The sequence below is a fragment of the Triturus cristatus genome, chromosome 10 (assembly GCF_964204655.1).
Source record: "Triturus cristatus chromosome 10, aTriCri1.1, whole genome shotgun sequence".
Taxonomy (NCBI): domain Eukaryota; kingdom Metazoa; phylum Chordata; class Amphibia; order Caudata; family Salamandridae; genus Triturus; species Triturus cristatus.
The window spans coordinates 992,139,342-992,163,687 of record NC_140593.1 but is presented as its reverse complement, the minus strand read 5'-3'; the positions used below and the strand labels follow the sequence as shown (position 1 = coordinate 992,163,687).

General features: G+C 48.4%; 1 protein-coding gene across 6 annotated transcripts in view; it reads left to right on the top strand.

Annotated features, from left to right (window-relative positions):
- The window catches only part of SREBF1 (sterol regulatory element binding transcription factor 1), a 109,170-nt gene that overhangs the window by 26,737 nt on the left and 58,087 nt on the right, over nt 1-24,346 (top strand). For 5 of the 6 annotated variants that reach the window (XM_085628943.1, XM_085628948.1, XM_085628942.1 and 2 more), the window contains exon 2: nt 18,154-18,759. In XM_085628943.1, the coding sequence (XP_085485069.1) occupies nt 18,154-18,759 (606 nt within the window). Of the gene's footprint in view, nt 1-11,491; nt 11,620-18,153; nt 18,760-24,346 lie in introns of those variants that run through there. The other variant, XM_085628944.1, reaches the window with a different exon arrangement.

The following is a 24,346-nucleotide window of genomic DNA, read 5'->3' as shown; positions in this document are numbered from 1 at the left end:
CACAAAATGATGTTTAGTTCAAGGCAGTGGTCTCTGCGACCCTTTTACTCACAAAGTATCTGGTTCCTGGAGCAAAGCAACAAAAATGTCGCTAAGGAGTTGTAGCGAGAAATTTCCTCACGCTAACCAGCGATGCGTTGAATCCTTACCGCGAGGGGGGATGATGCGCTGGGTTGCGGGCAGGACAAAGCGACAAACTTGCTCACGCTAAGCCGGTGATGCGATGAAATCCTTGCCGCGAAGGGAGGATGATGCACCGAGCCTGTTGCGTGTGCGATCTTGCTGCGTTGACAAAGATGGCGCTCCGCGAGGGAGCGACGATCCGGATTCGATGCGGGGAAAATGGCGAACGCTCGGCGTCCGCGCTGCGATGATCCTGTTGCGATGATTTCAGATAGCGGGCGTTTTCAGGCCCGCAGACAGGTGCTGCGACGATCTTCGGATAGCGGGCGTTTTCAGGCCCGCAGACAGGTGCTGCGACGATCTTCGGGGTTAGCGAGCGCTCGGCGACAGCGGAGCGGCGATTTATCTCACGCTCACCAGCTGCAGCGGCTCGCTAACGGAGGTTAGCGACGATTTTCAGCGCTCTCTTCTCAACAGTAGAAATAGAGGTCCTATAACACCCAGGAGCCTCACCTGCAGATAGTAATCCTCGCTGGGAGGAAACAGGAGGCTGATGGTGGAGTCTGATGTGCCTGAGACTCCAGCAGGAGGCTAGCCCTCTCCTAGCCCTTGGGTAGTTGCTGTAGCAAAAGAAATAAAAGTCCAATCAAAGTTCCTTTCCTCTTCTTGAAGTCCAGTAGTAACAGCTGCAGGCCAGTCCCAGAAACAGCACACAAGGCACAAGGACAGTCCTTCTCTTGCAGATTCCTGTAGCCACACGGACAGAGGTTCTTCTTGTTATCCAGGAGCAATACAAATTGTAGGGGTTTGTGCACAAATATTTATACCCCCAAAGTCTTTGTTCTTAGGGGTCCCAAGCCTCTGAACCCAGCCAGAACCAGTTTTGCCCAGCCCTGGAGCACTTTGTTGATCAGGCTGCATCCTTCCTTTCAGAAAGAGGGGGGTCTGCCTCAGACGCACAGTGGGAGGTGGAGCCAGCTTTCACCTTGCCAGGCACAGCCCTATTCAAGTGCAGGAGCTACCCCTCCCCTCACACCTAGGCAGGTCGCTCTATTCAACCCAGGTCTGACTCAGCCTGCCCTGTCCCTCCAAAACCAGACAGCCAATACACATAATAGCAGAGCAACTGGAAGGCTTAGGCAAGAAAGTACCTATACTCTAAAAGTGGTAGTTTCAAACACAGAATATAAAAATAACCTTCACTAAAAGATGTATTTTAATATTCTGAGCTCAGGCATACTAGATTCGTTTTCCTACCATGTTCTGTGGGTCAGTTAGGACTATAGGATGTAATAGCCCAGACCTCCCATTCTGGCCTATGGAGAACAGGTAGCCTTACAGTAGTGAAAAACGAAATTGGGTGTAATTCACTACTAGGACATGCTACATACAACAGGGCATGTCCTACCTTACACATACAATGCGCCCTATCATAAGGGGGGCTTACATGATGCCAAGGGAAGGTTTTAGGGGCTGGGAAGCGGGTGCACTTCACAGCCAAGATGGCAGTTCTGGACTGCACGCAGACACTGCAGTGGCAGGTCTGAGACACACTTTACAAGCTGCTTCTGTGGGTGGCACAAACCAGTGCTGCAGGCCCACCAGCAGCATTCGGTTTACCAGCCCTGGGCACACACCGGCCACGCTACTAGGGACTAACAGGTAAACTGAATAAGCCAATCATGGATGTACCAATTCATATGTCATCTTTACAAAGGGAGCATTCGCGCTGTGGCACTGAATGGCAGCGGCACAGCGCCCAGAGCATCTATAACCAGCAAAAACAGAGGAGACACAGCGAAAAAAGGAAGGTAGACTCACGCCAATGGTGCCAGGTCTAACACGCGCCCCTCCAGCTGAAATGTGGGGAGAACTACCCATCCCCTTGGAAGTTCTCTTCACTAAGGCGGAAAAATCTGGACAGACCATCAGCATTGGCGTGTTCTGTACCAGGGCGATGTTCCACCGTAAAGTCCATACCCTGTAGGGAAATGGACCACCTTAACAACTTGGGGTTCTCACCCCTCATCTGCATCAACCATCTGAGGGGCCTGTGGTCTGTCTGAACCCGGAAGTGAGTCCCAAAAAGGTATGGTCTCAGCTTCTTCAGTGCCCAGACCACAGCAAATGCCTCACGCTCAATTGCACTCCACTTCTGTTCCCGTGGAAGTAACCTCCTACTGATGAAGGCTACGGGTTGGTCTAGTCCCTCCTCATTCATCTGTGACAGAACAGCCCCCACCCCATGCTCTGAAGCGTCTGTCTGGACAATAAATTCCTTAGCAAAGTTGGGCGCCAGGAGCACGGGCGCTGTACACATGGCAGTTTTGAGGGCATCGAAAGCTTTCTGACAGGTGTCAGTCCAGTTCACAATCTTGGGCTGCTTCTTGGAAGTCAGCTCAGTCAAGGGGGCAACGATGCTGCCATACCCCTTGACAAACCTCCTGTAATAACCCGTGAGTCCTAAGAAGGCCCTCACCTGGGTCTGGGTCCTTGGGGGCTCCCACGCCAGGATCGTTTCAATCTTGGGCTGTAGAGGTGCCACCTGGCCACTCCCTACCTGGTGTCCTAAGTACACCACCAAACCCTGCCCAATCTGGCACTTACTGGCCTTGATTGTGAGGCCTGCTCTGCGCAGCGCCATCAACACTTCCCAGAGGTGGTGTAAGTGGTCCTCCCACGAGGAACTGAATACTGCAATGTCATCCAGGTAGGCGGCACTGCAATCCTCCAGCCCAGCCAACACCTGATTGACCAACCTCTGGAAGGTGGCAGGGGCATTCTTCATTCCAAAGGGCATCACACGGAACTGGTAGCGCCCGTCTGGGGTGGAGAATGCTGACCTCTCCTTTGCCCCATCAGTTAAGGCGATCTGCCAGTACCCAGACGTTAGATCAAACGTGCTGAGGTACCGAGCAGCCCCTAACCGATCTATGAGCTCATCAGCTCTGGGGATGGGGTGCGCGTCGGTCCTCGTGACCGAATTGAGACCTCGATAGTCCACACAGAACCTAAGTTCTGGAGTGTCACCAGGCGCTGCAGCTTTTGGTACCAAGACCACGGGGCTGGACCAGGGGCTGCTAGAGGACTCAATCACCCCTAGAGCAAACATTTTGGAGACCTCCTCCTTGATGTAGGCCCTTACCCGGTCAGTCACTCGGTAAGCCTTGTGCTTGACAGGAGGACTGTCCCCGGTGTCCACCTCATGGACGCACCAGTCAGTGACACCAGGCACCAGGGAAAATAAATCAGGGAATTGCCCCAACAGCTGGCGGCAATCTAACTGTTGCTCAGGGGTCAGTGTGGTGGAGAGGACCACACCCTCCACTGACCCATCCTTTTCTCCTGCACACAGGGGGTCAGGAAGAGGGTCACTTTCCTCCTCCATCCCTGCATCTGTGGCAAGGAGCATGCCCACTTCAGACCTCTCAAAGTGGGGCTTCAGGCGATTCACATGCAGGACCCGCAGGGGGTTCCTGGGAGATTTAAAGTCCACCAAATAGGTAACTTGACTTTTGCGCTCCACCACCTCAAAGGGACCGGTCCACTTATCTTGGAGCGCACAAGGCTCCACTGGGGCCAGTACCCAAACCTTCTGACCAGGTTGAAATTCGACCAGAGTGGCATTCTGGTCATGCCAACGTTTCATCTCCTCCTGGCTGGCTTCCAGATTCGCCTCAGCAATTTTTCTGAAACGCCGAGTTTGGTTCCTGAAGGCCAGGATGTAGCTAAATACATCCTGGGGAGGTTTCCTGGGAGATTGCTCCCAGCCTTCCTTGACCAAACTCAGAGGTCCTCTTACCGGATGGCCATAGAGCAGTTCAAAGGGACTGAACCCTAAGGACTTCTGTGGCACTTCACGGTATGCAAACAACAGGCATGGCAAGAGGACGTCCCACTTACGCCTCAGGGGCTCTTCTAGGCCCATGATCATGCCCTTCAAGGTCCGGTTGAATCTCTCAACCAGACCGTTACCCTGGGGGTGGTAAGGAGTGGTGAACTTGTAAGTCACCCCACACTCCTTCCACAGGGACTTCATATACTGGGAGATGAAGTTGGTCCCCCTGTCGCTCACCACCTCTCTGGGGAACCCCACACGGGAGAAGATTCCCATCAGTGCACGTCCCACCACGGGGGCCGTCACTGTCCTGAGCGGGATGGCTTCAGGGTACCGGGTGGCATGGTCCACCAAGACCAGGATGTACCTGTTGCCCATGGCTGTCTTGGGGTCCAGAGGCCCCACAATGTCGATGCCCACTCGCTCGAATGGGGTGCTAACAACTGGGAAGGGTTGGAGTGGGGCTTTGATCTTCCCCCCACTCTTCCCACTTGCCTGGCAAGTCTCACAGGTCCTACAATACGTATCTGAACTCTTGCGCATCTGGGGCCAATAAAAGTGGGTGACCAGCCTTTCAAAGGTCTTAGTCTGCCCCAGATGTCCTGCCAATGGGATGTCATGAGCCAACCCCAGTAGGAAGGTTCTGAAGCACCCGGGTACCACCAGCACACGGGCTGACCCCGGTTCAGCAACCTTAGGCTCGCTATACAGGAGACTGTTCTCCCAATAAATCAGATGTGAACCGGACACATCACCTGCTGCCTGGGCTGCAGCCTGTTGCCGCATACCCTCAAGAGAGGGGCAAGTTCTCTGCTGTTCACAAAACTCCTCCCTGGTGGGCCCCCCTTCCTGCTGCCACTGGGTCAGCTCAGGCAGGTCCCCAGGTCGGTACTCTGCTCCCCGGTAGGCTCCAGGGCATCCCCCTCCGGATCTGCTCCCTCCTGGGCCGTGGGAACCAAGGGGGCCGGTTTCCCGCGCCCCCTGCCCCCTCCCTCTAAGGCAGGGACCTGGGCCATATTCTCAGGCTCCAGGTCTTTCTCAATACTCTCTTTGGCTGCCATGGATCGAGTGGTAGCACATGCCCACTCAGGCAGTCCCAACATTTGCAAGTGAGCTCTCTTCTCCACCGTAGCCCACGGGGAGTTCTCCAAATCATTGCCCAACAGACAGTCCACAGGCATGGCAGGCCTCACAGCCACCTGAAGAGTTCCTGAGACCCCCCCCCCCCACTCAAAGGGAACCTGAGCCACCTCACAGTGGCTCTCTGTGTTGTCTGCAGACACTACTGGGTAGAATGCATGGGGTACAACCTGCTCTTTGGACACCAACCGGGAGTTGACAGCAGTTACACTGGCTCCTGTGTCCCTCAGAGCCTCCACTCTATGGCCATTGATGGTTACCCACTGCCGGTATTTTTTAGTGTTATCAGGCAGTGCAGGCTTAGGAACCATTTCAAAGTCTCCTAGTGAGACAAGGGTCAATTCTACGGGGTCCCACCCACCATGGGCACCCATCTCCTCCTCCCCCAGGGCTACACTAGCAAGCTGGCGGGGCGGTGCACGGGGTGGTGCAGGAGTATCCCTTTGGGGACACTGGGGGTCAAAGTATCTGTGGCCCACCTGGCCACACTTAAAACAAGTAGGGGGCCTCCTTGGAACAGGATTACCTGTTGGAGGCACTGGCTTCTTATCTGGGGGAGGCTGGGATACCACTGCCTGGTTCCCTTGGGAATTATCTTGGGGCCCTCGGTGGAACTCCCTTGGTTTACCCCTGTCCCCCCCACCTCTCTGCTGGGGACCCTGCCCACCTTTGGCGAAGTCTCCCACTGGACCCTTGCGAACCCGGGTGCTCACCCAGCGGTCTGCCTCCTCAGCAAGCTTCCTAGGGTTAGTCAGCTTGCAATCTATCAGATGCTGGCGTAGCTCAGGAAAACAGTTACTAGAAAAATGCTCCCATGCAATCAAGTCATACAGTTGCTCAAAAGTTTCTACTTTGCTGCCTTTTACCCAGCGCTCCATTGCTCTGCCAAAAAAAGACACATATTCTACCCACGTGGTACCCTCTATCTTCTTGCAAGTTCTAAATCTCTGCCTGTACATTTCGGGGGTCAAACCATAGCGGGTAATCAAAGCTTCCTTCATGTGGGCATAAATCATTCTACTTTCTGGGGGTAGGTCCAACAAGGTATCCCTCCCCTCACTCACAAAGCGTCCCCACAACCCCGCTCCCCAATCCTTCTCAGGGACCCGGTGGGACACCATAGCTAATTCATAGGCGGCAAACCATTGCCCAATATCCTCACTTTTATGAAAATCCTTAATAACCTCTTTAGGTATATACACTCTACTGTCATTATGCACTACCGGTATGCTGCCACCAGAGGGGGAGATCTCAATACTCTTGGCCTTAATCTCCAACTCCCTCAAAAATCTCTCATGTTCAAATTTCATCTTCATTATCTCAACTTCCAACTTCTTATTCTCTAGGTCTCTCTGACCATCCAATTTAAGCTTAGCCATCTCCATATTATGCCGCCTATCTCTCTCCCTGTCCTCCATCTCTTCTGGAGTCAGGCCCCTTGAGGACACACTAGTGCCCGGGCTGGAAACTGCTTTGTCCCCTACCAAATCTACAATTTCGTCCTGCCGCTCTCCTGCATCCTCTCCTCCCTCCACAGGCTCTTCTACATTCTTTGGGGCATCCCTGGCTTCTAACCATGCCTTCAGCGCCTTGTAATACTCTTCCCTTTTAGTGAGACCTGTGATAGGGACTGTGAAGCGTTTGCAAAAATATTTGAGCTGCTTGGCATTGTAGGTGTCTAATTTCTCTTCTTCCCAGGAGAGATCCTCAGAGGCATTGGATCTGGGCTTGGCCATTGTAATAATAACTGGCAATATCGATCAAAAATAGAATCAAAAATCTCAAAAACGTACGTGGTTGTGTTATGGTCTGCACTCACTAGTAGTGTACACTATAATTACTGTATGCAATCACAAATGCAAGTCCAGATCCTCACCGCTGACCACCAATGTTAGAAATGGGGGTCTCTAGTTGGCAATGGCTGGCCACTGTCCAAGTAGGGACCCTTCTTCCTAAGTCAGAGTAAGCAGCCTACACCCTTTGACAACCCCTGCTCAACCCTGTGGTAACGTAGCACGAGCAGCTAGGCTTATCTCAGAGGCAGTGTGTGAAGCATTTATGACCATACACAGTAATATAATGAGGAACACTACAAATGGACACCACTCAAGTAGTTATGAAAAATAGGTATTTTTATATAGACTTAATCACAAGACCAATAACAGTAAAAATCCACAATACTATAAAAATATAATTACTTTAGAAATGCTGCAAGGAAAAATAGTTCAGGATGCACAAAATGATGTTTAGTTCAAGGCAGTGGTCTCTGCGACCCTTTTACTCACAAAGTATCTGGTTCCTGGAGCAAAGCAACAAAAATGTCGCTAAGGAGTTGTAGCGAGAAATTTCCTCACGCTAACCAGCGATGCGTTGAATCCTTACTGCGAGGGGGGATGATGCGCTGGGTTGCGGGCAGGACAAAGCGACAAACTTGCTCACGCTAAGCCGGTGATGCGATGAAATCCTTGCCGCGAAGGGAGGATGATGCACCGAGCCTGTTGCGTGTGCGATCTTGCTGCGTTGACAAAGATGGCGCTCCGCGAGGGAGCGACGATCCGGATTCGATGCGGGGAAAATGGCGAACGCTCGGCGTCCACGCTGCGATGATCCTGTTGCGATGATTTCAGATAGCGGGCGTTTTCAGGCCCGCAGACAGGTGCTGCGACGATCTTCGGATAGCGGGCGTTTTCAGGCCCGCAGACAGGTGCTGCGACGATCTTCGGGGTTAGCGAGCGCTCGGCGACAGCGGAGCGGCGATTTATCTCACGCTCACCAGCTGCAGCGGCTCGCTAACGGAGGTTAGCGACGATTTTCAGCGCTCTCTTCTCAACAGTAGAAATAGAGGTCCTATAACACCCAGGAGCCTCACCTGCAGATAGTAATCCTCGCTGGGAGGAAACAGGAGGCTGATGGTGGAGTCTGATGTGCCTGAGACTCCAGCAGGAGGCTAGCTCTCTCCTAGCCCTTGGGTAGTTGCTGTAGCAAAAGAAATAAAAGTCCAATCAAAGTTCCTTTCCTCTTCTTGAAGTCCAGTAGTAACAGCTGCAGGCCAGTCCCAGAAACAGCACACAAGGCACAAGGACAGTCCTTCTCTTGCAGATTCCTGTAGCCACACGGACAGAGGTTCTTCTTGTTATCCAGGAGCAATACAAATTGTAGGGGTTTGTGCACAAATATTTATACCCCCAAAGTCTTTGTTCTTAGGGGTCCCAAGCCTCTGAACCCAGCCAGAACCAGTTTTGCCCAGCCCTGGAGCACTTTGTTGATCAGGCTGCATCCTTCCTTTCAGAAAGAGGGGGGTCTGCCTCAGACGCACAGTGGGAGGTGGAGCCAGCTTTCACCTTGCCAGGCACAGCCCTATTCAAGTGCAGGAGCTACCCCTCCCCTCACACCTAGGCAGGTCGCTCTATTCAACCCAGGTCTGACTCAGCCTGCCCTGTCCCTCCAAAACCAGACAGCCAATACACATAATAGCAGAGCAACTGGAAGGCTTAGGCAAGAAAGTACCTATACTCTAAAAGTGGTAGTTTCAAACACAGAATATAAAAATAACCTTCACTAAAAGATGTATTTTAATATTCTGAGCTCAGGCATACTAGATTCGTTTTCCTACCATGTTCTGAGGGTCAGTTAGGACTATAGGATGTAATAGCCCAGACCTCCCATTCTGGCCTATGGAGAACAGGTAGCCTTACAGTAGTGAAAAACGAAATTGGGTGTAATTCACTACTAGGACATGCTACATACAACAGGGCATGTCCTACCTTACACATACAATGCGCCCTATCATAAGGGGGGCTTACATGATGCCAAGGGAAGGTTTTAGGGGCTGGGAAGCGGGTGCACTTCACAGCCAAGATGGCAGTTCTCGACTGCACGCAGACACTGCAGTGGCAGGTCTGAGACACACTTTACAAGCTGCTTCTGTGGGTGGCACAAACCAGTGCTGCAGGCCCACCAGCAGCATTCGGTTTACCAGCCCTGGGCACACACCGGCCACGCTACTAGGGACTAACAGGTAAACTGAATAAGCCAATCATGGATGTACCAATTCATGTGTCATCTTTACAAAGGGAGCATTCGCGCTGTGGCACTGAATGGCAGCGGCACAGCGCCCAGAGCATCTATAACCAGCAAAAACAGAGGAGACTCAGCGAAAAAAGGAAGGGAGACTCACGCCAATGGTGCCAGGTCTAACATCAAGTAACTGGGGGGCATATTAACAAGGGAATTATCTCCAAAAAAGTGGAGATAATCTTTTCACCCTATTTACAAGAGGGTGATAACATGCATTGGCGTATGTTAGCACCCTTTTACCCGACGCCTCCCTTTGCATCTCTAATGAGATGCAAAGTGGGCGTCACTGGGCATACAACCTTGCAAATATCGCTGATGTGCACATCGCAATATTTACAAGGCTGCCCCAGCATTTAAGCAGATGTTAGCTTTTGGAGAAAACCGCTGTTTGCGCCCAAAACTAACGGGGCATATTAACAAGGGCATTATCTCCGCTTTTTGGCTTTAAAAGCCAAAAAAGCGTAGATAATCTTTTCACCCTATTTACAAGAAGGTGATGACATGCATTGGCGCATGTTAGCACCCTTTTACCCGACGCCTCCCTTTGCATCTCTAATGAGATGCAAAGTGGGCGTCACTGGGCAGTACAACCTTGCAAATATCGCTGGTGTGCACATCGTGATATTTACAAGGCTGCCCCAGCATTTAATCAGACGTTAGTTTTTGGAGAAAACCGCTGGTTTCGCCAAAAACTAACGTCTGCTAAAATGCAGACTTACCTATTCCTAACATTGGGGGTGGATTATGCTGATACAACAACAGGGTCGTATCAGCAAGGTTATCGCCGTTTTGCAGGGAACATCGCTGGAAAACCAGTGATGTTCCCTGCAAAACGGCGATTTCCCCGCTATTGCTGGAATTTTTATCGCCCTGGAGAAACGCATTGTTAGTAACAAGCTACCAGGGCGATAAATTCCAGAGATGAACGGCGATAAATAAAAAAGTGCTAAGCGCGCTTTGCGTTTTCGCAGTCCCTTGGTGATATGCCCTAACGTCTGCTAAAATGCTGACTTACCTATCCCTAACATTGGGGGTGGATTATGCTGATACGACCACAGGGTTGTATCAGCAAGGTTATCGCAAAAATTCCAGCGATGTTCCCTGCAAAACAGCGATTTCCCCGCTATCGCTGGAATTTTTATCGCCCTGGAGAAACGCGTTGTTAATAACGCGCTACCAGGGCGATACATTTCAGAGATGGACGGCGATAAATACAAAAGCGATAAGCTTTGCGTTATTTATCGCTGTCCCTTGGTGATATGCCCCTTCCTTTTTAGGGCTCGCCTGACCCAGCGCATGCGCTGGTCTGGCGAGACTTATTGAGAGGGCTCCAAAAAGTGCTACCACGCCAGCCTAGAGCTACAGTGCATGTGCACGGGCGCGCTTTACCGCGATTACTTTCACTGTGATGTTTGATCGTGATCGCGATCACTTTCACTGCCGCTTTGCATAGCCAATAGGTCTCGCTTTTGGGACCTTATAAGTATTTACTTACGCACCTGTTGCATGGCTAAACACTTATAAGGTCCCAAAGGCGAGACCTATTGGCTATGCCAATGCTTGTTTGCACTTGACTCTCCCAAGGTAGCAAAGGAAAGTTACCCCAAGGTGCAATAGAGGGATAGCAATTCAGATAAAACCTAACGCAGTATTGTCTAACCTATTACTCTTATAGAGATTAGGGGCGTCATTTAGAGGTAGTATGAAATGACCTCCTCAAAATAATTCCATGACTTCCTGTCCGCACCATGAACTTGCTGCGCTTCCCCAATGCCCACCGTACACTCTGGCATCGATTCGACTCTTGGCCCCCCCACAGATCATACTTTTCGGAGGGAGGGGGTCTTTGCGAGTTCCCACGCCTTTGGAACTAAGTATGGACTTTGTGTGAAGCACATCTTACTTACTTCCTGAGACACCTGCTGAAATTATTCAAAGCGAAACTGCACGCGGTGCGCGCTCTCGGGCCTCCATTACGGCTGCCTCGGCGCGCGGCAATGGCCTAGAGTAACCTCGGCGCGAAGGCAGTGAAAGGGTTACTCCAGCAATGCCCTGCAGTAACCCCCGCTGGTCACCTCTCGGGCTCAGTCTGCAGCCAGGGGAAGGCCCCAGGCCTGCCAGCCGAGGGAGGGCAGCCCCAGATAGAGGCAGGCGAGCAGGGCGGCCCTCCATTGGCCCAGAGCGATCACCTCATCCCAAAGCCGTGATTCAGTATTCCGCCCTCCGTCTTCAGGGAGGCGGGAGCCGGCGCGAGGGAGTGAGCGCAGGGGAGGCGGCAAGCAGAGGCACACAGGAAATAATAAAGCATATATATAACCAGCGCAGGTCTCTGGCTCTATTGTGCACCAGAGGTGGAGGCTGCCCCCAGAGCAGGCCGCAGTGACCCAGGCCCCCGGCTTCTCGTGTGCAAGGCTGCCTAGCCATGGAGTGCACATTTGAAGGTATACATGTTTTTCCTTCTAGGTACACTTCATCCTGTAGCTCTCAAGGATCTCAAGTTGCATCATGTAAAGTGTGAGTAGGTCACCTAGTCCTTTATTAATTTCTGGTAATTTATAGGGCTGCATTTCTAACAGGAAAAACCAGGTCTCAGTAGGATGTGCTATTAAGAGGGATAGATCGACAGTTTCTGAGAGTTTAGGGGTTCATCTTGTCCTTCCTTTTTCCTAGTCTCATATTTGTAGTCCAGTATTTGTAATGGGAAAAGCAAAACTACATTTACCGAAAGGCAACAATTCTTTCTAGTTTCTACTCTGGTTATTATAGTCCTGTTTGCATTGGGGAAAGCAAACCATGCCTGTGCACGCTGGGCACTAAACTATTATGTATTCTGAGTGGAAAGGCTTCAAAGTGTTATATGGTAGTCATTTAGGTAGCTCTTGCAACGCCCCTAGCGTTTTGTGGGAGCATGGGCTTATGGACTCTTGTCTAGATATCAGACACTTGGAAAAACTTGCTAGTGGCAATTCTGCCCTGAAATGCACTTTATTCACCAGCACATACACAAACCTATCTATCTATCTATCTATCTATCTATCTATCTATCTATCTATCTATCTATCTATCTATCTATCTATCCTCCAAAAATGAAGGTGTTCACACAGATGGACACACAAAGAACATAAATATATTTCTACTACAACGTTTCAGCTTACGCCATCCACAGTAGTACAAGATGGTTTGCTCAGTGGCTGCACAGATGACACTGCTGGAATTTCAAAAAGCATTATGAGTGAAGATTCCATTTGGAATGTGGAATCAATGCAGTCCTGGGATTCCTTGAGATATGCAGTCATCAGGAGGTATCGTCAGTGATGGTCAGTCCATCTGGATGCAGTGATTTTAAATGGTTCATCCAGAAGTTTTCTTTGGAGTCCAGAAGTTCTTCCTTTAAGACACAAAGAAAATCTTCAAATCTCATAGTAAATTATCCACAAGGTTAAAATGATTGGCTACAGGCTGGTCAAGTTTCTTATGAATTATTTCTTATTAATTATTGCCGATTTGTGGTTCCTGAATTGTGTATGGGGGTCACTCACAGTATGGCCTACTACAACTTTTGCGTTGGCATTGAATCACATAAATAACGCATGTTGAGTGACATGTAAGATGCTGTCTTATTCCAAAGGTCCATCTTGTAACAGAACTAGTTACTGATGATGTTTGTAAAAGGTATTCCCATGTGATGCACGTTTTAGAGTCATAGCAATGAACCCCCGCAATTGTAACAGCTTGCTGGAGTTCAGCTCTCACAAAAAGAGATTGTAAATTGGAAGCTCTGCTGTAAGCATTGACTGGCGGTTCTGGAAAAACCTTTTGCAATTTTTCATAAGTGGACAGTATGGGAAATGTTTTTTGCATTATATTTCTGTGGATGATAGTCAATCACAAATGGAATTCTGTTTCTGTTGTTGGTATTCCTAATAAGTGCTTCCCTATGTAACTGCAAAGACTTGCCAATTTGTTGCGGTATGAGATGCAGAGGATAGCCTCGCCTTTTAAATAATGTAGCAAGCTCATGTAGATGGTCTTTACAGAGTGCTTGGCTGTAGACGATGCTGAGTTTAGTGTGGTGTGGGTGACATGAAGTCCAGTTTAGATGCAAATGGCCAAATGTAGGCTTGTGGTACAGATCAGTTATAATTTTCTGTTCATGAATGGTGAGCAGCAAAGGGAGCTTGCTCTTTTCTGTATGGAGTGAATCTCTTAACAGTTAAGCTGTATCCTCAGTGAAAGAAGCTTGTGTGTCTTGCAAACAACTAACCAAACAAATGCACATTCCTAGTTAATGTGTTATTTTGGATTATATCACTTTTTTGCAAGGTCACAAAGTCCTGAAATTGGTAAAAGTATGCACCAAGGCAAGTGGCTGGGATTGCAATCCCCTGGCACCATTGCACCTGCTCGAAGAGGTAATAAATAAATAGGTTGAGAAAAAAATAGTTTCCAGGAGTTGGACAAACTCCACTAGTGGCTCTGAATATTCAATGTGATTGTGAAAGTCAGTTTACCATTCCCAGCTCTAGTCCTGGTCTTTCAGTTAAGAAAAAAGTGCATTGTGGTTGTTGTAGTCATTTCACTTCAGCCAGTAGGACACGTCTGCTGATTTGTAGAAGGAAATCCCTGCTTGGGGAATTGCCTTGATGGAGCCATCTGGTTGTCCTAGCACACCAGCTTCTCTAACTTTGAGGAATTTACCTTTAAATGACACAATATTTCCAACCTCAGACTGCCATTTAGAGTGCACTGTTATCTGGTACTTCATTTCTGTTGAGGTGAACCTCCCCACAGCTCCCAGGTTGCATTAGTTTGTTACATGGAGCCCTAGACCAGGAGGTAGGGTGTATTAGCGACCTGTGCGGCTCAGGAGGGGAGAGGAAGCATCTTTCAAAACAATGTACCTTACTGTTTAGATTGTGTGCCCCTGAAATGTATACTGCTTTTATGGATCCCCTTATGTGCCCAAATGAAGGACATGTGCGAGAGAGACTCCTGAGTGATATGTGCAAGTGGGAAAATTCAGATTTGGTTCAATGTACTTTAAGTCCGGTAAGGGCCTAAACATTTCTAGAATTGATGAGATGTTAGTAAAAGTGGCAGCTGGGTCAGTAAGTTACAACAAAATGTAATTGACAGAAAGAGAGATAATAGTGACTGAGCCAGTTCCTACGCCACTGGGGCTGGATTAAGTAACATTATTCAGGAGAGAAGCAAACAGCTTAGGTGACAACTCATCTCGTTGCCCAATTCCGATGCGTTGTGATTTCGTGGCACTAGTATGGACAGGGGCTGTGACTATTCCGTGCTGCAAACCACTCGATGTCAGCAAAGTAGAACCCAGTCTCAGGACCTGCAAAGTACGTAACATAAGAACTCAGTTCGTTGAGTGAGCCAATCACCTTTCTTGTGTCCAAAGTAGCTATGCCAGAGGTCGAAATCAAAGATTGCTTCAGTCGTAGTGGTGGACTGCATACAGTTTTTGTACTTTAAGAGCACTGACACGAGCCAGGATGAAGCCAGATTGGTTATAGGGGATAGTGTGGTTGGATCATGATGTAGCCAGTTGGCCGGCACCAAATCAAATATTTTAAAGCCAGCATTGATTAGTTAGCTGGGGCGGTATACTCTGTACCCAGAGGGATGTTTGGTTTGAAAATGTAGTTAAAGTTTATTGAATCACAGTGAAACCTCTTTTGTGCCTGTCCTTTCAGCCTACAAATATGTCTTTTCCTGGAATCGTTTGGGAACTGGCCAGTTCTCTACCATTGTGCTGTATTTTGCATTCCCAAGATCCTGATTTAAATGTTCTACTCTTTTCAAATTACTTTTGGCATGACTGCCTTCTTATCCCGCGCAAAAATAAAAATGCTTAGTCATGTTCGGTACAAGTACAGGCAGAACAGGCAGTACAGGCAGAGCCAATCGGTCTCACCTGTTAAAAAAGAGTAGCAAGTTATTGGCTTTGCCAATGCTTGTTTCATTCTTCAGAGGCAAAACAAAATAAGCAATTGTCGACAAATGTAATAGCTCTGGCGTTGGGTGTCAATCAATCAGGGAATTTTAAAGTGCTCTACTCGCCTGTGAGGGTCTCAAGACGCTAGGGGGGTGGGGAGCAGCTCCCGTCAGTCGTAGAGCCAGATCTTGAGGGTCTTCCTGAAGATGTGCAGGGTGGGGCCGCATCTGATGTCGACCGGGAACTCGTTCCAGGTCTTTGCCGCGATGTAGGAGAAGGTTCTGCCACCCGTTCTTGCTCTGTGGGTGCGCGGGGTTTCATCGAGGGAAAGGTTGGCAGATTGGAGGTTTCTCTTTGGCACGTGGAGGGAGATTATATTGTTGAGATATTGTGGTCCGGTGTTGTGGAGGCATTTGTAGGCGTGGGTGAGTATCTTTAAACTTACTCTCTTCACAACAGGGAGCCAGTGGAGGTTTCGCAGGTGTTGGATGATGTTTTCATGTTGAGGGATGCCGAGGACCAGTCTGGCTGCGGTGTTCTGTATGGTCTGGAGTTTGCAGAGCAGAGACTTGTTGATCCCGGCGTAGAGGGCGTTTCCGTAGTCCAGTCTGCTGGTTATGAGTTTGTGGGTGACGGTCTTCCTTGATTCGGGAGGGGATCCATTTGAAGGTCTTCCGGAGGATGCCGAGGGTGTTGAAGCAGGTCGAGGCAACGGCGTTGACCTGTCTGCCTTTTGGCTTTTTCGGCACTTGTTTTGTAGTGGGTTTTATGAATGTTATTGTTGGATGAGCTGCCAGACTATCACTAATATTAAAAAATGCTGGCAAGGAGCAAGACTATTTTTTGGTTTCAAAAAGCACAGATTGCCAAAAGAACTACCTTGTGTGATAATAGACTCCTTGCGGAAAATTAGAATGCCATCACTTACAGTGAAGTTAGCCAGTGGCTCAAATGAGCTGGCCTACTGCCCCATGTTGTATGCTGTAGCGAGGGGGGGGGGGGAGAAGGGGCTCACTGAAGCCCCTATAAGTAAGTATATCATAAATATAAGTTTTGTAGAATCAGAAGGTCTTGTCTAACGCCAGACTTAAATATGGCATGCTCATCTATCATTACGCTTGGTTCAACATCCAGTGCCTAAAAATATAAAATGTGTGTCAAATCATGGTGTAATTCTCTCCTTGATGTCCATGTTCTAATATTGTTTCCAAATCCCGTTCTAGATACAGCGCTCAGTTGCTTCCTAGGTAGATTTGTCACATACAAATAATACATACATGACATCATAATGCATCTTTTCTACACTCCAATGTAGTCAAATTCGGATGATATTTTCTCAAAGAAAACGGCATTCAAAGATGGCTGCCAAACAACCATTGCATATAATTGTATCAGTATCTGTGTTCCCTAGCAAACAGGTGTACTTACAACAGATATAGAAACTCTTTTTAGTTTTCATTTGCAGCACAGGAAAACATGATTCATATTTGTGCAAAGAATTGGTACAAAGGGCTTAAAAGTACTGTCACCTGAAAAAATAGTTTAGGCACTAAAGGTTGACTGAAACAAAAAAAAAAATGAAGAACGGAAGGAGAAAGCCTTGACAAAGTATAGGCCTGCAAGTCATGGCACTGAGTAAATTTCATTGTACGTATTTGTGCACATATGATTAGGACAAATGTTGTTACTCAAAGTGCAAGAAACCATTGGCTGAAGTGGACTGGCCGGTTGTCAATTGGGCAGTATCAAACTCTTAATGACATTTAAATAAACCGCTGGATGACAAGGGGTACACACACACCTCCTCCCCCCCAGGGTTTCTTCACATGTGCGAGAGGGCAGCGCTCTTGGAATTGTTTACAACACAAATGTGCAAGATCGCGGCTGCTTGCAGTGTGCACATGGCACACGGTGCGCTGCAAACAGCTGCTGGGGACCAGTAGAAGTGCCTGGGGTGCTGTTGTGCCCTCACAAAAGGAAAACAAATATCAGAAAAGGGTGACAATTTTTTTTTAAAGAAAAGTCAAAGGGGCATATTATCAAGAAACGGCGTTAAAATTATCGCCGCTACTGCTGCTAAAGCGGCGATAATGGGCTTGATAATATGCCCTTGAGAACTCCCATGAGAAAGCCCATGTTCTGGTGTCAACATGGGCTTCTATGGGAATTCTCAAGGGCATATTATCAAGCCCATTATCGCCGCTTTAGCGGCAGTTCTGCCGCTAAAGCGGCGATAATTTTAACGCCGAGCTTGATAATATGCCCCATAGTTCGCCTAAACAGACTTGGGGCACATGTTCTTTGCAGAACTGCACGGTGCTCATGGATGAGCGTAATGCTATCTGAGTTGGCAGTTTTGATTGAAATGTTGTGCACACTGAGAGGGCTGTAGCTTTGTCTGAATGCTATAGACACTTCCCGGTACACTTTAGGTACACATCTTTACATCTCATTTCTTCTGGAAGGGTGTTCCACAGAGATAGGTCTGCTCCAATATGGGATTTAGATGTCGCGGGATTTATTTTGAATATCTTCATTTCCAGTGTTAGCATGTGTTGCTCTTTGGGGTTTTACTACCACTAGAGAGGTTTATGGAAGAGCAACTTTAACGTGCAAGTTGTAAATTGTGACCGTATTTTAGTATTATACATGCCAGTTTGAATTTGATTCTAGATTCTACCAGAAGCCAATGGAATTATGGCAGGATCTTAGTAAGTTGCGTTAAATGAAATCACAGGAGTGTGACTTTACTCTAATGGATGCAGAAAATAACCAGATTTTGGGCAATTTTAATCTGTGATTTAAAAGTGTGTAGATATGGAGCTAGGAATAGTACCTCTGTAGTAGGGAGTCAATATTCTGGATTCAATATTTTTGTAGGTTGATTTAGACAACTCAACAATCTTGCAGAATACCATTGATAACCTTTTGTGCATGTGCAACAAGGTGACAACACTAGTTTATATTAGCACAATATAAAAATAAACAAATTAAACCTACTATCTTTGCATTCTCTTTTCAGATATGCTGCAGCTCATCAACCAGGAGAATGATTTCTCTGGCCTTTTTGATGCTCCCTTCATGAATGGCAGTGCGCCCATGCACCAAGAACCCAGTCCGCTGATGGGTCTCTCAGGGCCAGGCAGCGCGCTGCCCACCTCTCTCGACAGCCTTTTGGGGAGCACTGATCCTTCACCTGTGGTCCCTGTCAAGGTATACCAGTCATCACTGGCAAGTTTCCAAACACCACCACAGCAGCAGCAGGCCACCTCCCCTCCGCAACTCGTGAGCATGCCCTCCGCAGGGCCGCCATCCCTCCAAGTCAAAGACGAGCCTATGCAGACGTCTGCTGCACCCCAGCCGCCCCCACTGTTGCAGGCGCCGCCTATTCAACAAGCACATCTGCAACAAAAACAGCAACATAAACAGGTGCAACAACCGGATCAGTTGAAGCAGTTGCAGCACCAGCAGCAATTGCAACATCCACCACCCCAGCAGGCTCCACCTCCGCAACAACAGCCACCGCTGCAACCACAGCAGGGAGTGCTCCTGGGCCATAACTTCATACCCACGTCACACTCGCAGTTTCAACCTGTATTGAGCTACAAGAATCAGAATGGCTTCACTGGTAAGGACTGGTTGTGTGCATTCGAAAATGTTGCTTCGGGGGTAAATTGTGGGGCGCGGGAAGGCCAGGAACAGTTCCCAGATGTAGCTGAAAGGGGATGCTTTTTACATACTTAAGACTTCCACCCACAATCTGACTTTGTCTACATTAGCTATTGAATTCAGCCCAAATTATGTACCTCTTGACCTTGTTCTATAAGGGGAAGCATTACAGGATCACCTTAAATGATCTGGGGCAGCTTCTTTATTGTGCCTTACTTTATGAATTTTTCCAAAGACCATATCCTATATATCTTTGCAGTACTCCACTGAAAATGTAATGTCTGAAACCTGGGGTACTAAATTTTCATTTTCTTTTGATAGAATTAATTTCCTTTCTTGAGGCCCTCACATTTTAGATAGGTCTGCTACCTCTCCACCGTCCCATTATTGAGGCCACCATATTTCACATCTGTTAGCCAGTCACAAGTATAAAAGCACTGGCCAGTGCTTAAGAGGGGCGTACTTGCAGCTCCGCTCATAGCCACAGGGGTCACTGTTGCTCTCTTCCTTTAACTTGTTTAATTTTGTAGAGTGCAACATTCACTATAGTTTCTTAAAGCAGTTGATAAAACGCCACAACTCCATAAGCATTTAGAATGGGTGAAAATGATAAAACATACAAGAGCAAACAAGGAGCGAATTCAGAATTAAAAAGCAGCCCCTTTGTCTTCATGCAAAAATAGCTGGAGGTCAGGAAGATCCTCTTTGCATTATAAGTGGTGTTGTCGTATAAACAACAGTAGCTAAAAACTGGCTTATAGAGAAAGTGCCCCTTTTCTGTGTTCTGTCCTGCAAGCCCACAAACGCTTGACAGAAGCGTACACTTAAAACAAGCTTTGCTAGTATTGTAAAGTCTACCAGGAAGATTGTTTTCAACTTACACAAAGGATTAAGAGGAAAAACTAAACTACTTCTTTACCTGCCATTTGCACCCACTCCTCTGGCTAAAAAAGAGTATATTGCACTAAAAGACAATGCGTTATTGCTTTTGTCCAACGGGCTTCCCATTGGAGTGAGGCGGGACCAGGTACAGGTCCTCGTCGTCATCGAATCCATAGAAATGAGTGTCATGCTAGGACTGATCCAAAGCATACACCATTCTGTTTGTCTCAGCTAATTTAGACGTGTCCCTTCCTCTCACAAAATAGCAGAGAGTGAAAACATTTGACATTGCTGACTGTGACGTCCCCATGCGGCTTCAACTTTGATGGTTTGGGGGTTTAGGGGCTCTGGGCTCTGCATTTCCAGCTCTTTCTCGAGCAGTTATGTCCTATCTTATCAGCTTTACTGTAACCAATTGAAGCTGCCTGATGTTCCGTTCGATATATGTCCACCCCATCTCCGCTGGTGCTTAACAGTGATACGCTAACAAATTGCCTTCACACAACATTAGTAAAAAATGTGCTTATGGGTCTACCCCTCAACAAAATTAAAGAAAATTAGCATGTAACCTGTAGGAAATGTACATCCATTTGTGACCTGTTTTAAACCAAACCTTGGATCTTTAGTTTTGTGGTCTCTGTGTCAAGATAATTCAAGGTTAAGAGGGCTACATGTTCATTAGTGTGTCACATAGTAGGACACAAAATGGAGAGGCATGGCCCTGATAAGGGGAACTGTGTCCTGTCAACCTTGTCATTCAAGGACCACTCTCCAACAAGACCAGAGACACATAAGCAGGAATCCCTAAAAATACCTGTTAGACATGGCAACCTTAGGGTTGTCTTCCCCTAAATGTTTTGTCTTCTTCCCTCCTGTTGTTGCTGAAATTCGTTTTGTTGGCTTTAGGACTCTGCACTTTACCACTGTTAACCGGTGCTAAAGTGCTTGTGCTCACTCCTTTAAACATGGTAAAATTTGGCTTACATCCATTGGCACATTTAATTTACTTATACGTTCCTAGTAAAGTGGTACTACACGTACTTAGGGCCTGTAATTTAAATACTACTAGTGGCCTGCAGTTCTTATTGTGCCACCCACTCAAGTAGCCCAGTTAAACATGTCTCAGGGCTGCCGTTGCAGCCTGTGAGCAGTCTTAAACTGCCAGTTTGACTTGGCAAAATAAACCATTTGCCAAGCCAAAAACCCCATTTTTACTACATATAGGTCACCCCTGGAGTAGGCCATAAACAGCCCATAGCACAGGGTGCATTGTAATAAAAAAGTTAGACATGTACTTTCAAGTTTTACATGTGTGGTGGTAGTAAAAAAACTCAGTCTTTTTTTCACTACTGGGAGGCCTACCTCTCCCATAGGATAACATTGAGTTAGCTCATTACATTTCATAAGTGAAAACTTTTGTTTGGGAACAGGTAGAAATATAATGCTGGGTGTCTAGAGAATTGTAATTTAAAATCCTCTTTAATGGTAAAGGCGGATTTTCAGTTACATTTCTGAAAATGCCACTTTTACAAAGTTGGCATTTTCCTGGCCTAACCATTTGGCTCCTGAATCCTCTGTCACATGATTAAGTGTAGTTGACATTTGGACTTTATGTATTCTTCCTAGACTGTAAAACAAAAGGCAACTGGGTGTTGGAAAGGTGAGTCATCCTGGCAAGATAGAAGTGGAGCTGTGCACGCCCCCACTTACATTTTAATGGAGCTGCCTCCGCACACACACAAAGACATAAGGGACTTCGCACTAACCTTTTGTCACCCCAGACATACTAGGACCAGGGCAGGGAGGAAGGAATTTCCAGAACCATCTTAGGGGGGGACTCCAGGAAGTTCTTCCACTTCAAAGTTGGCAGGCAAGTACAACAAGCATTGGCATAGCCAATAGGTCTCGCCTTTGGGACCTTATAAGTGTTTAGCCATGCAACAGTTGCATAACTAAATACTTATAAGGTCCCAAAAGCGAGACCTATTGGCTATGCCAAGCGGCCGTGCGGCCTCGAAAGTGATCACGTTCGCGATCAAACATCAAAGCGGCCGTGCGGCCGCGAAGGTAATCGTGGTCAAGCGCGGTGTGCGCGCCCGTGAACATGCACTGTAGCTCTAGGCTGGCCTGTAGCACTTTTTGGAGCCCTCTCAAAAAGTCTCGCCAGACCAGCGCATGCGCTGGGTCAGGCGAGACCTAAAAATAGGACCCTCAGACCCACTTTTCAGTATACTTCTGGACCTGTGTAAACTACAAAAGAATGACTGTTGTCCTGCCAGAGGATTGCCCTGGTGCTTGAGTCCTGCCCTGCTTTCTGAGAAGGAAGAGTGGACCTGCTCCCTTCATCCCAGGCGAATTGACTTCAAGGATCTGCTGACTGACCTCCTGTTCTGAGTTACAGGAACACAAGGTTTCAGAGCCCTGCCTTCCAACTCCCCAGCTATCTTTCTACAACTGGACCTGCTGGAGCCATGCAGGCATCTGCTAAAGTCAGTTCCTGATCCCCTAGAGGCACCTCCCCAGGTCCTGGGCCCCTTGTTGGCATCAGAGTGCACTACTCTGAAGTCACAGGGAGAAATCTTGAAGTTAGTTGCGATTTCTTGCCACCTGTGACAACCCCAAATGCGAAGCTCAGGTGGACTGAACTGTATACAGTACAGCGACCACCAGCGACGACGGCAACACGAGATGTGACAGTCAATGCGAAATTCCAGGAACGACAATCCGTGACACCTGATAGGACCTTTGCACTATGGCGATGACCATCTGTGACGCAGTTCCAAAGGCCTCCTCTCCCGTGAACTGTACTCTTCGCGCCGAACTTTGAGAAGATAACTTTTTCAAAGACTAACCTGTTCCCTGTATCCTGCTGCCCACGCTTCAAAATGGCCGGCCTAAACTAGTGACTTTCCCACGGTCTAGCAAGACAAGAAAACCGCGTGTGGCGCTTTCTGCTTTTAGGTGCTATGCTTACCTCTTTGAAATTGCCTATCTCCGTTTCGAATGATTGGATGTTTGTTGTTTTGGTCTCATTTTATTTATCAAAGTTTACTCTGGTTTTCTAAAATAGTGCAGTATTTTTTCTTATTATTATGAAATCTGTTTATTGGCATTTTGTGGATGTAAGCACAGGGCCATATACAGTTAAACAATTTGAATGTTAATAATCGAAATAATACCAAAGATACATCTGTAGGCATGAGTTCGATAACAAACAGGATCAAGTGTTGCCCTCACTGGTTGGGGAAAGCGAACATTACAGGTCTCCTGGGCAATACCATTATCTCAACGGTCCCCGCTTGCTCTCACTCCATTGGGGAGCTTCCCCTGAAGGAGCCACTCATAAACCTCCCGTAGTTCCCTGTTGTATACCTCTAAACAGTTCCCTTAAACAGTAAGAAAACAGGGCAGAACAAGAAGAGCCTCAACATAACATCAACAGCAGCAATTTTGGCATATGTAATACCATCACCACGTTCCGTCCCCCGGCCCGACCCCTTTCCATCACCCCCCCATCCCCTCGCGCAGACAGCTCTATTGATAGCATCGCTCCGCTCCCCGGCAACTCTCCTAATCAGCTAAGGCCTGCATGATCCAGGTCATGCCCGACTCCCACCTCGGCCTCCGCCCCCCCTTCCTCAGTAAGTGGATCCCCATTGTGCGTGTCACAGGGTCTCAGGGTGTCCCAATCTAATTGCGTCAGGGTTTGCAAGAATGTGTGCCACTGGTGTGCTATTGGTGTGCGCCTGAGGCCCACCGTTTCCTCCCTCAGGAGGGACGTGCCCTCAGCTCCCGCCCATACCAGCGTTGAGCTCCACCATGCTCGCGCTCGGGGGGGTTCCACTGCCTTCCAACGTTTGGTAATCAACCGCTTCGCCACCACCAGACCTAGATCAAAAAATCTAGCGGCAACCTTCGTGGAAGGGGTTCTGCGGAACAGGTGTAGTAAGCAGACCGACCACTCCGGCGACGCCAGCCCACCCGCGCAGGTACTCAGTGCTTCGTGCACCATCCGCCAGTACACAGCCAGCGCGGGGCAACTCCACAACATGTGAACCAGCCCAGCGTCCAGCGCCCTGCAGCGTGGGCAACTTGCGTCTGCGCGGTGGAACTACTTATTTATAGATTCAGGTGTGAGATATGCTCTGTGTAGAATAAAATATTGAATTTGACGGAACCTCATGTTCCTGGGAATCCGTGTGGGGCCCTGCAGCGCTCTGCACCACTCCTTATCAGCCATGGGACGATCCAGGTCTGTCTCCCATTTGCGGCGCAGCGGGGACAAGTCAGTCGCCGCATGCGTGCGCAGGGAAGCTGCAAACCAGCGTATCAGATGCCTCCCCCGCCCCAGGACATGCAGATATTGCATCATTAGGTGCTGCTCCGGTTCCTCCTTGAGATCTCCCCATCGGCACGCCAACGTCGTGCTAAGCGAACGGTGACAAAGGAATTGACCAGTCGGTAACCCCGTCTCCTCCGCCAACAAGGCGAACGGGACAAGAGCACCATCGCGGTATAGGTTACCCAATGTGTAAAGATCCGCCGCATGCCAATCTGCGAGTTCAGCCGAGCGCAGCACCCCCCGCCCAGTAGGAGAACCCTCTATATCGGCACTGCAGGGGCATAAGGGATACACCTCCGGGTCAGGTAGAGGGCACGGCGGT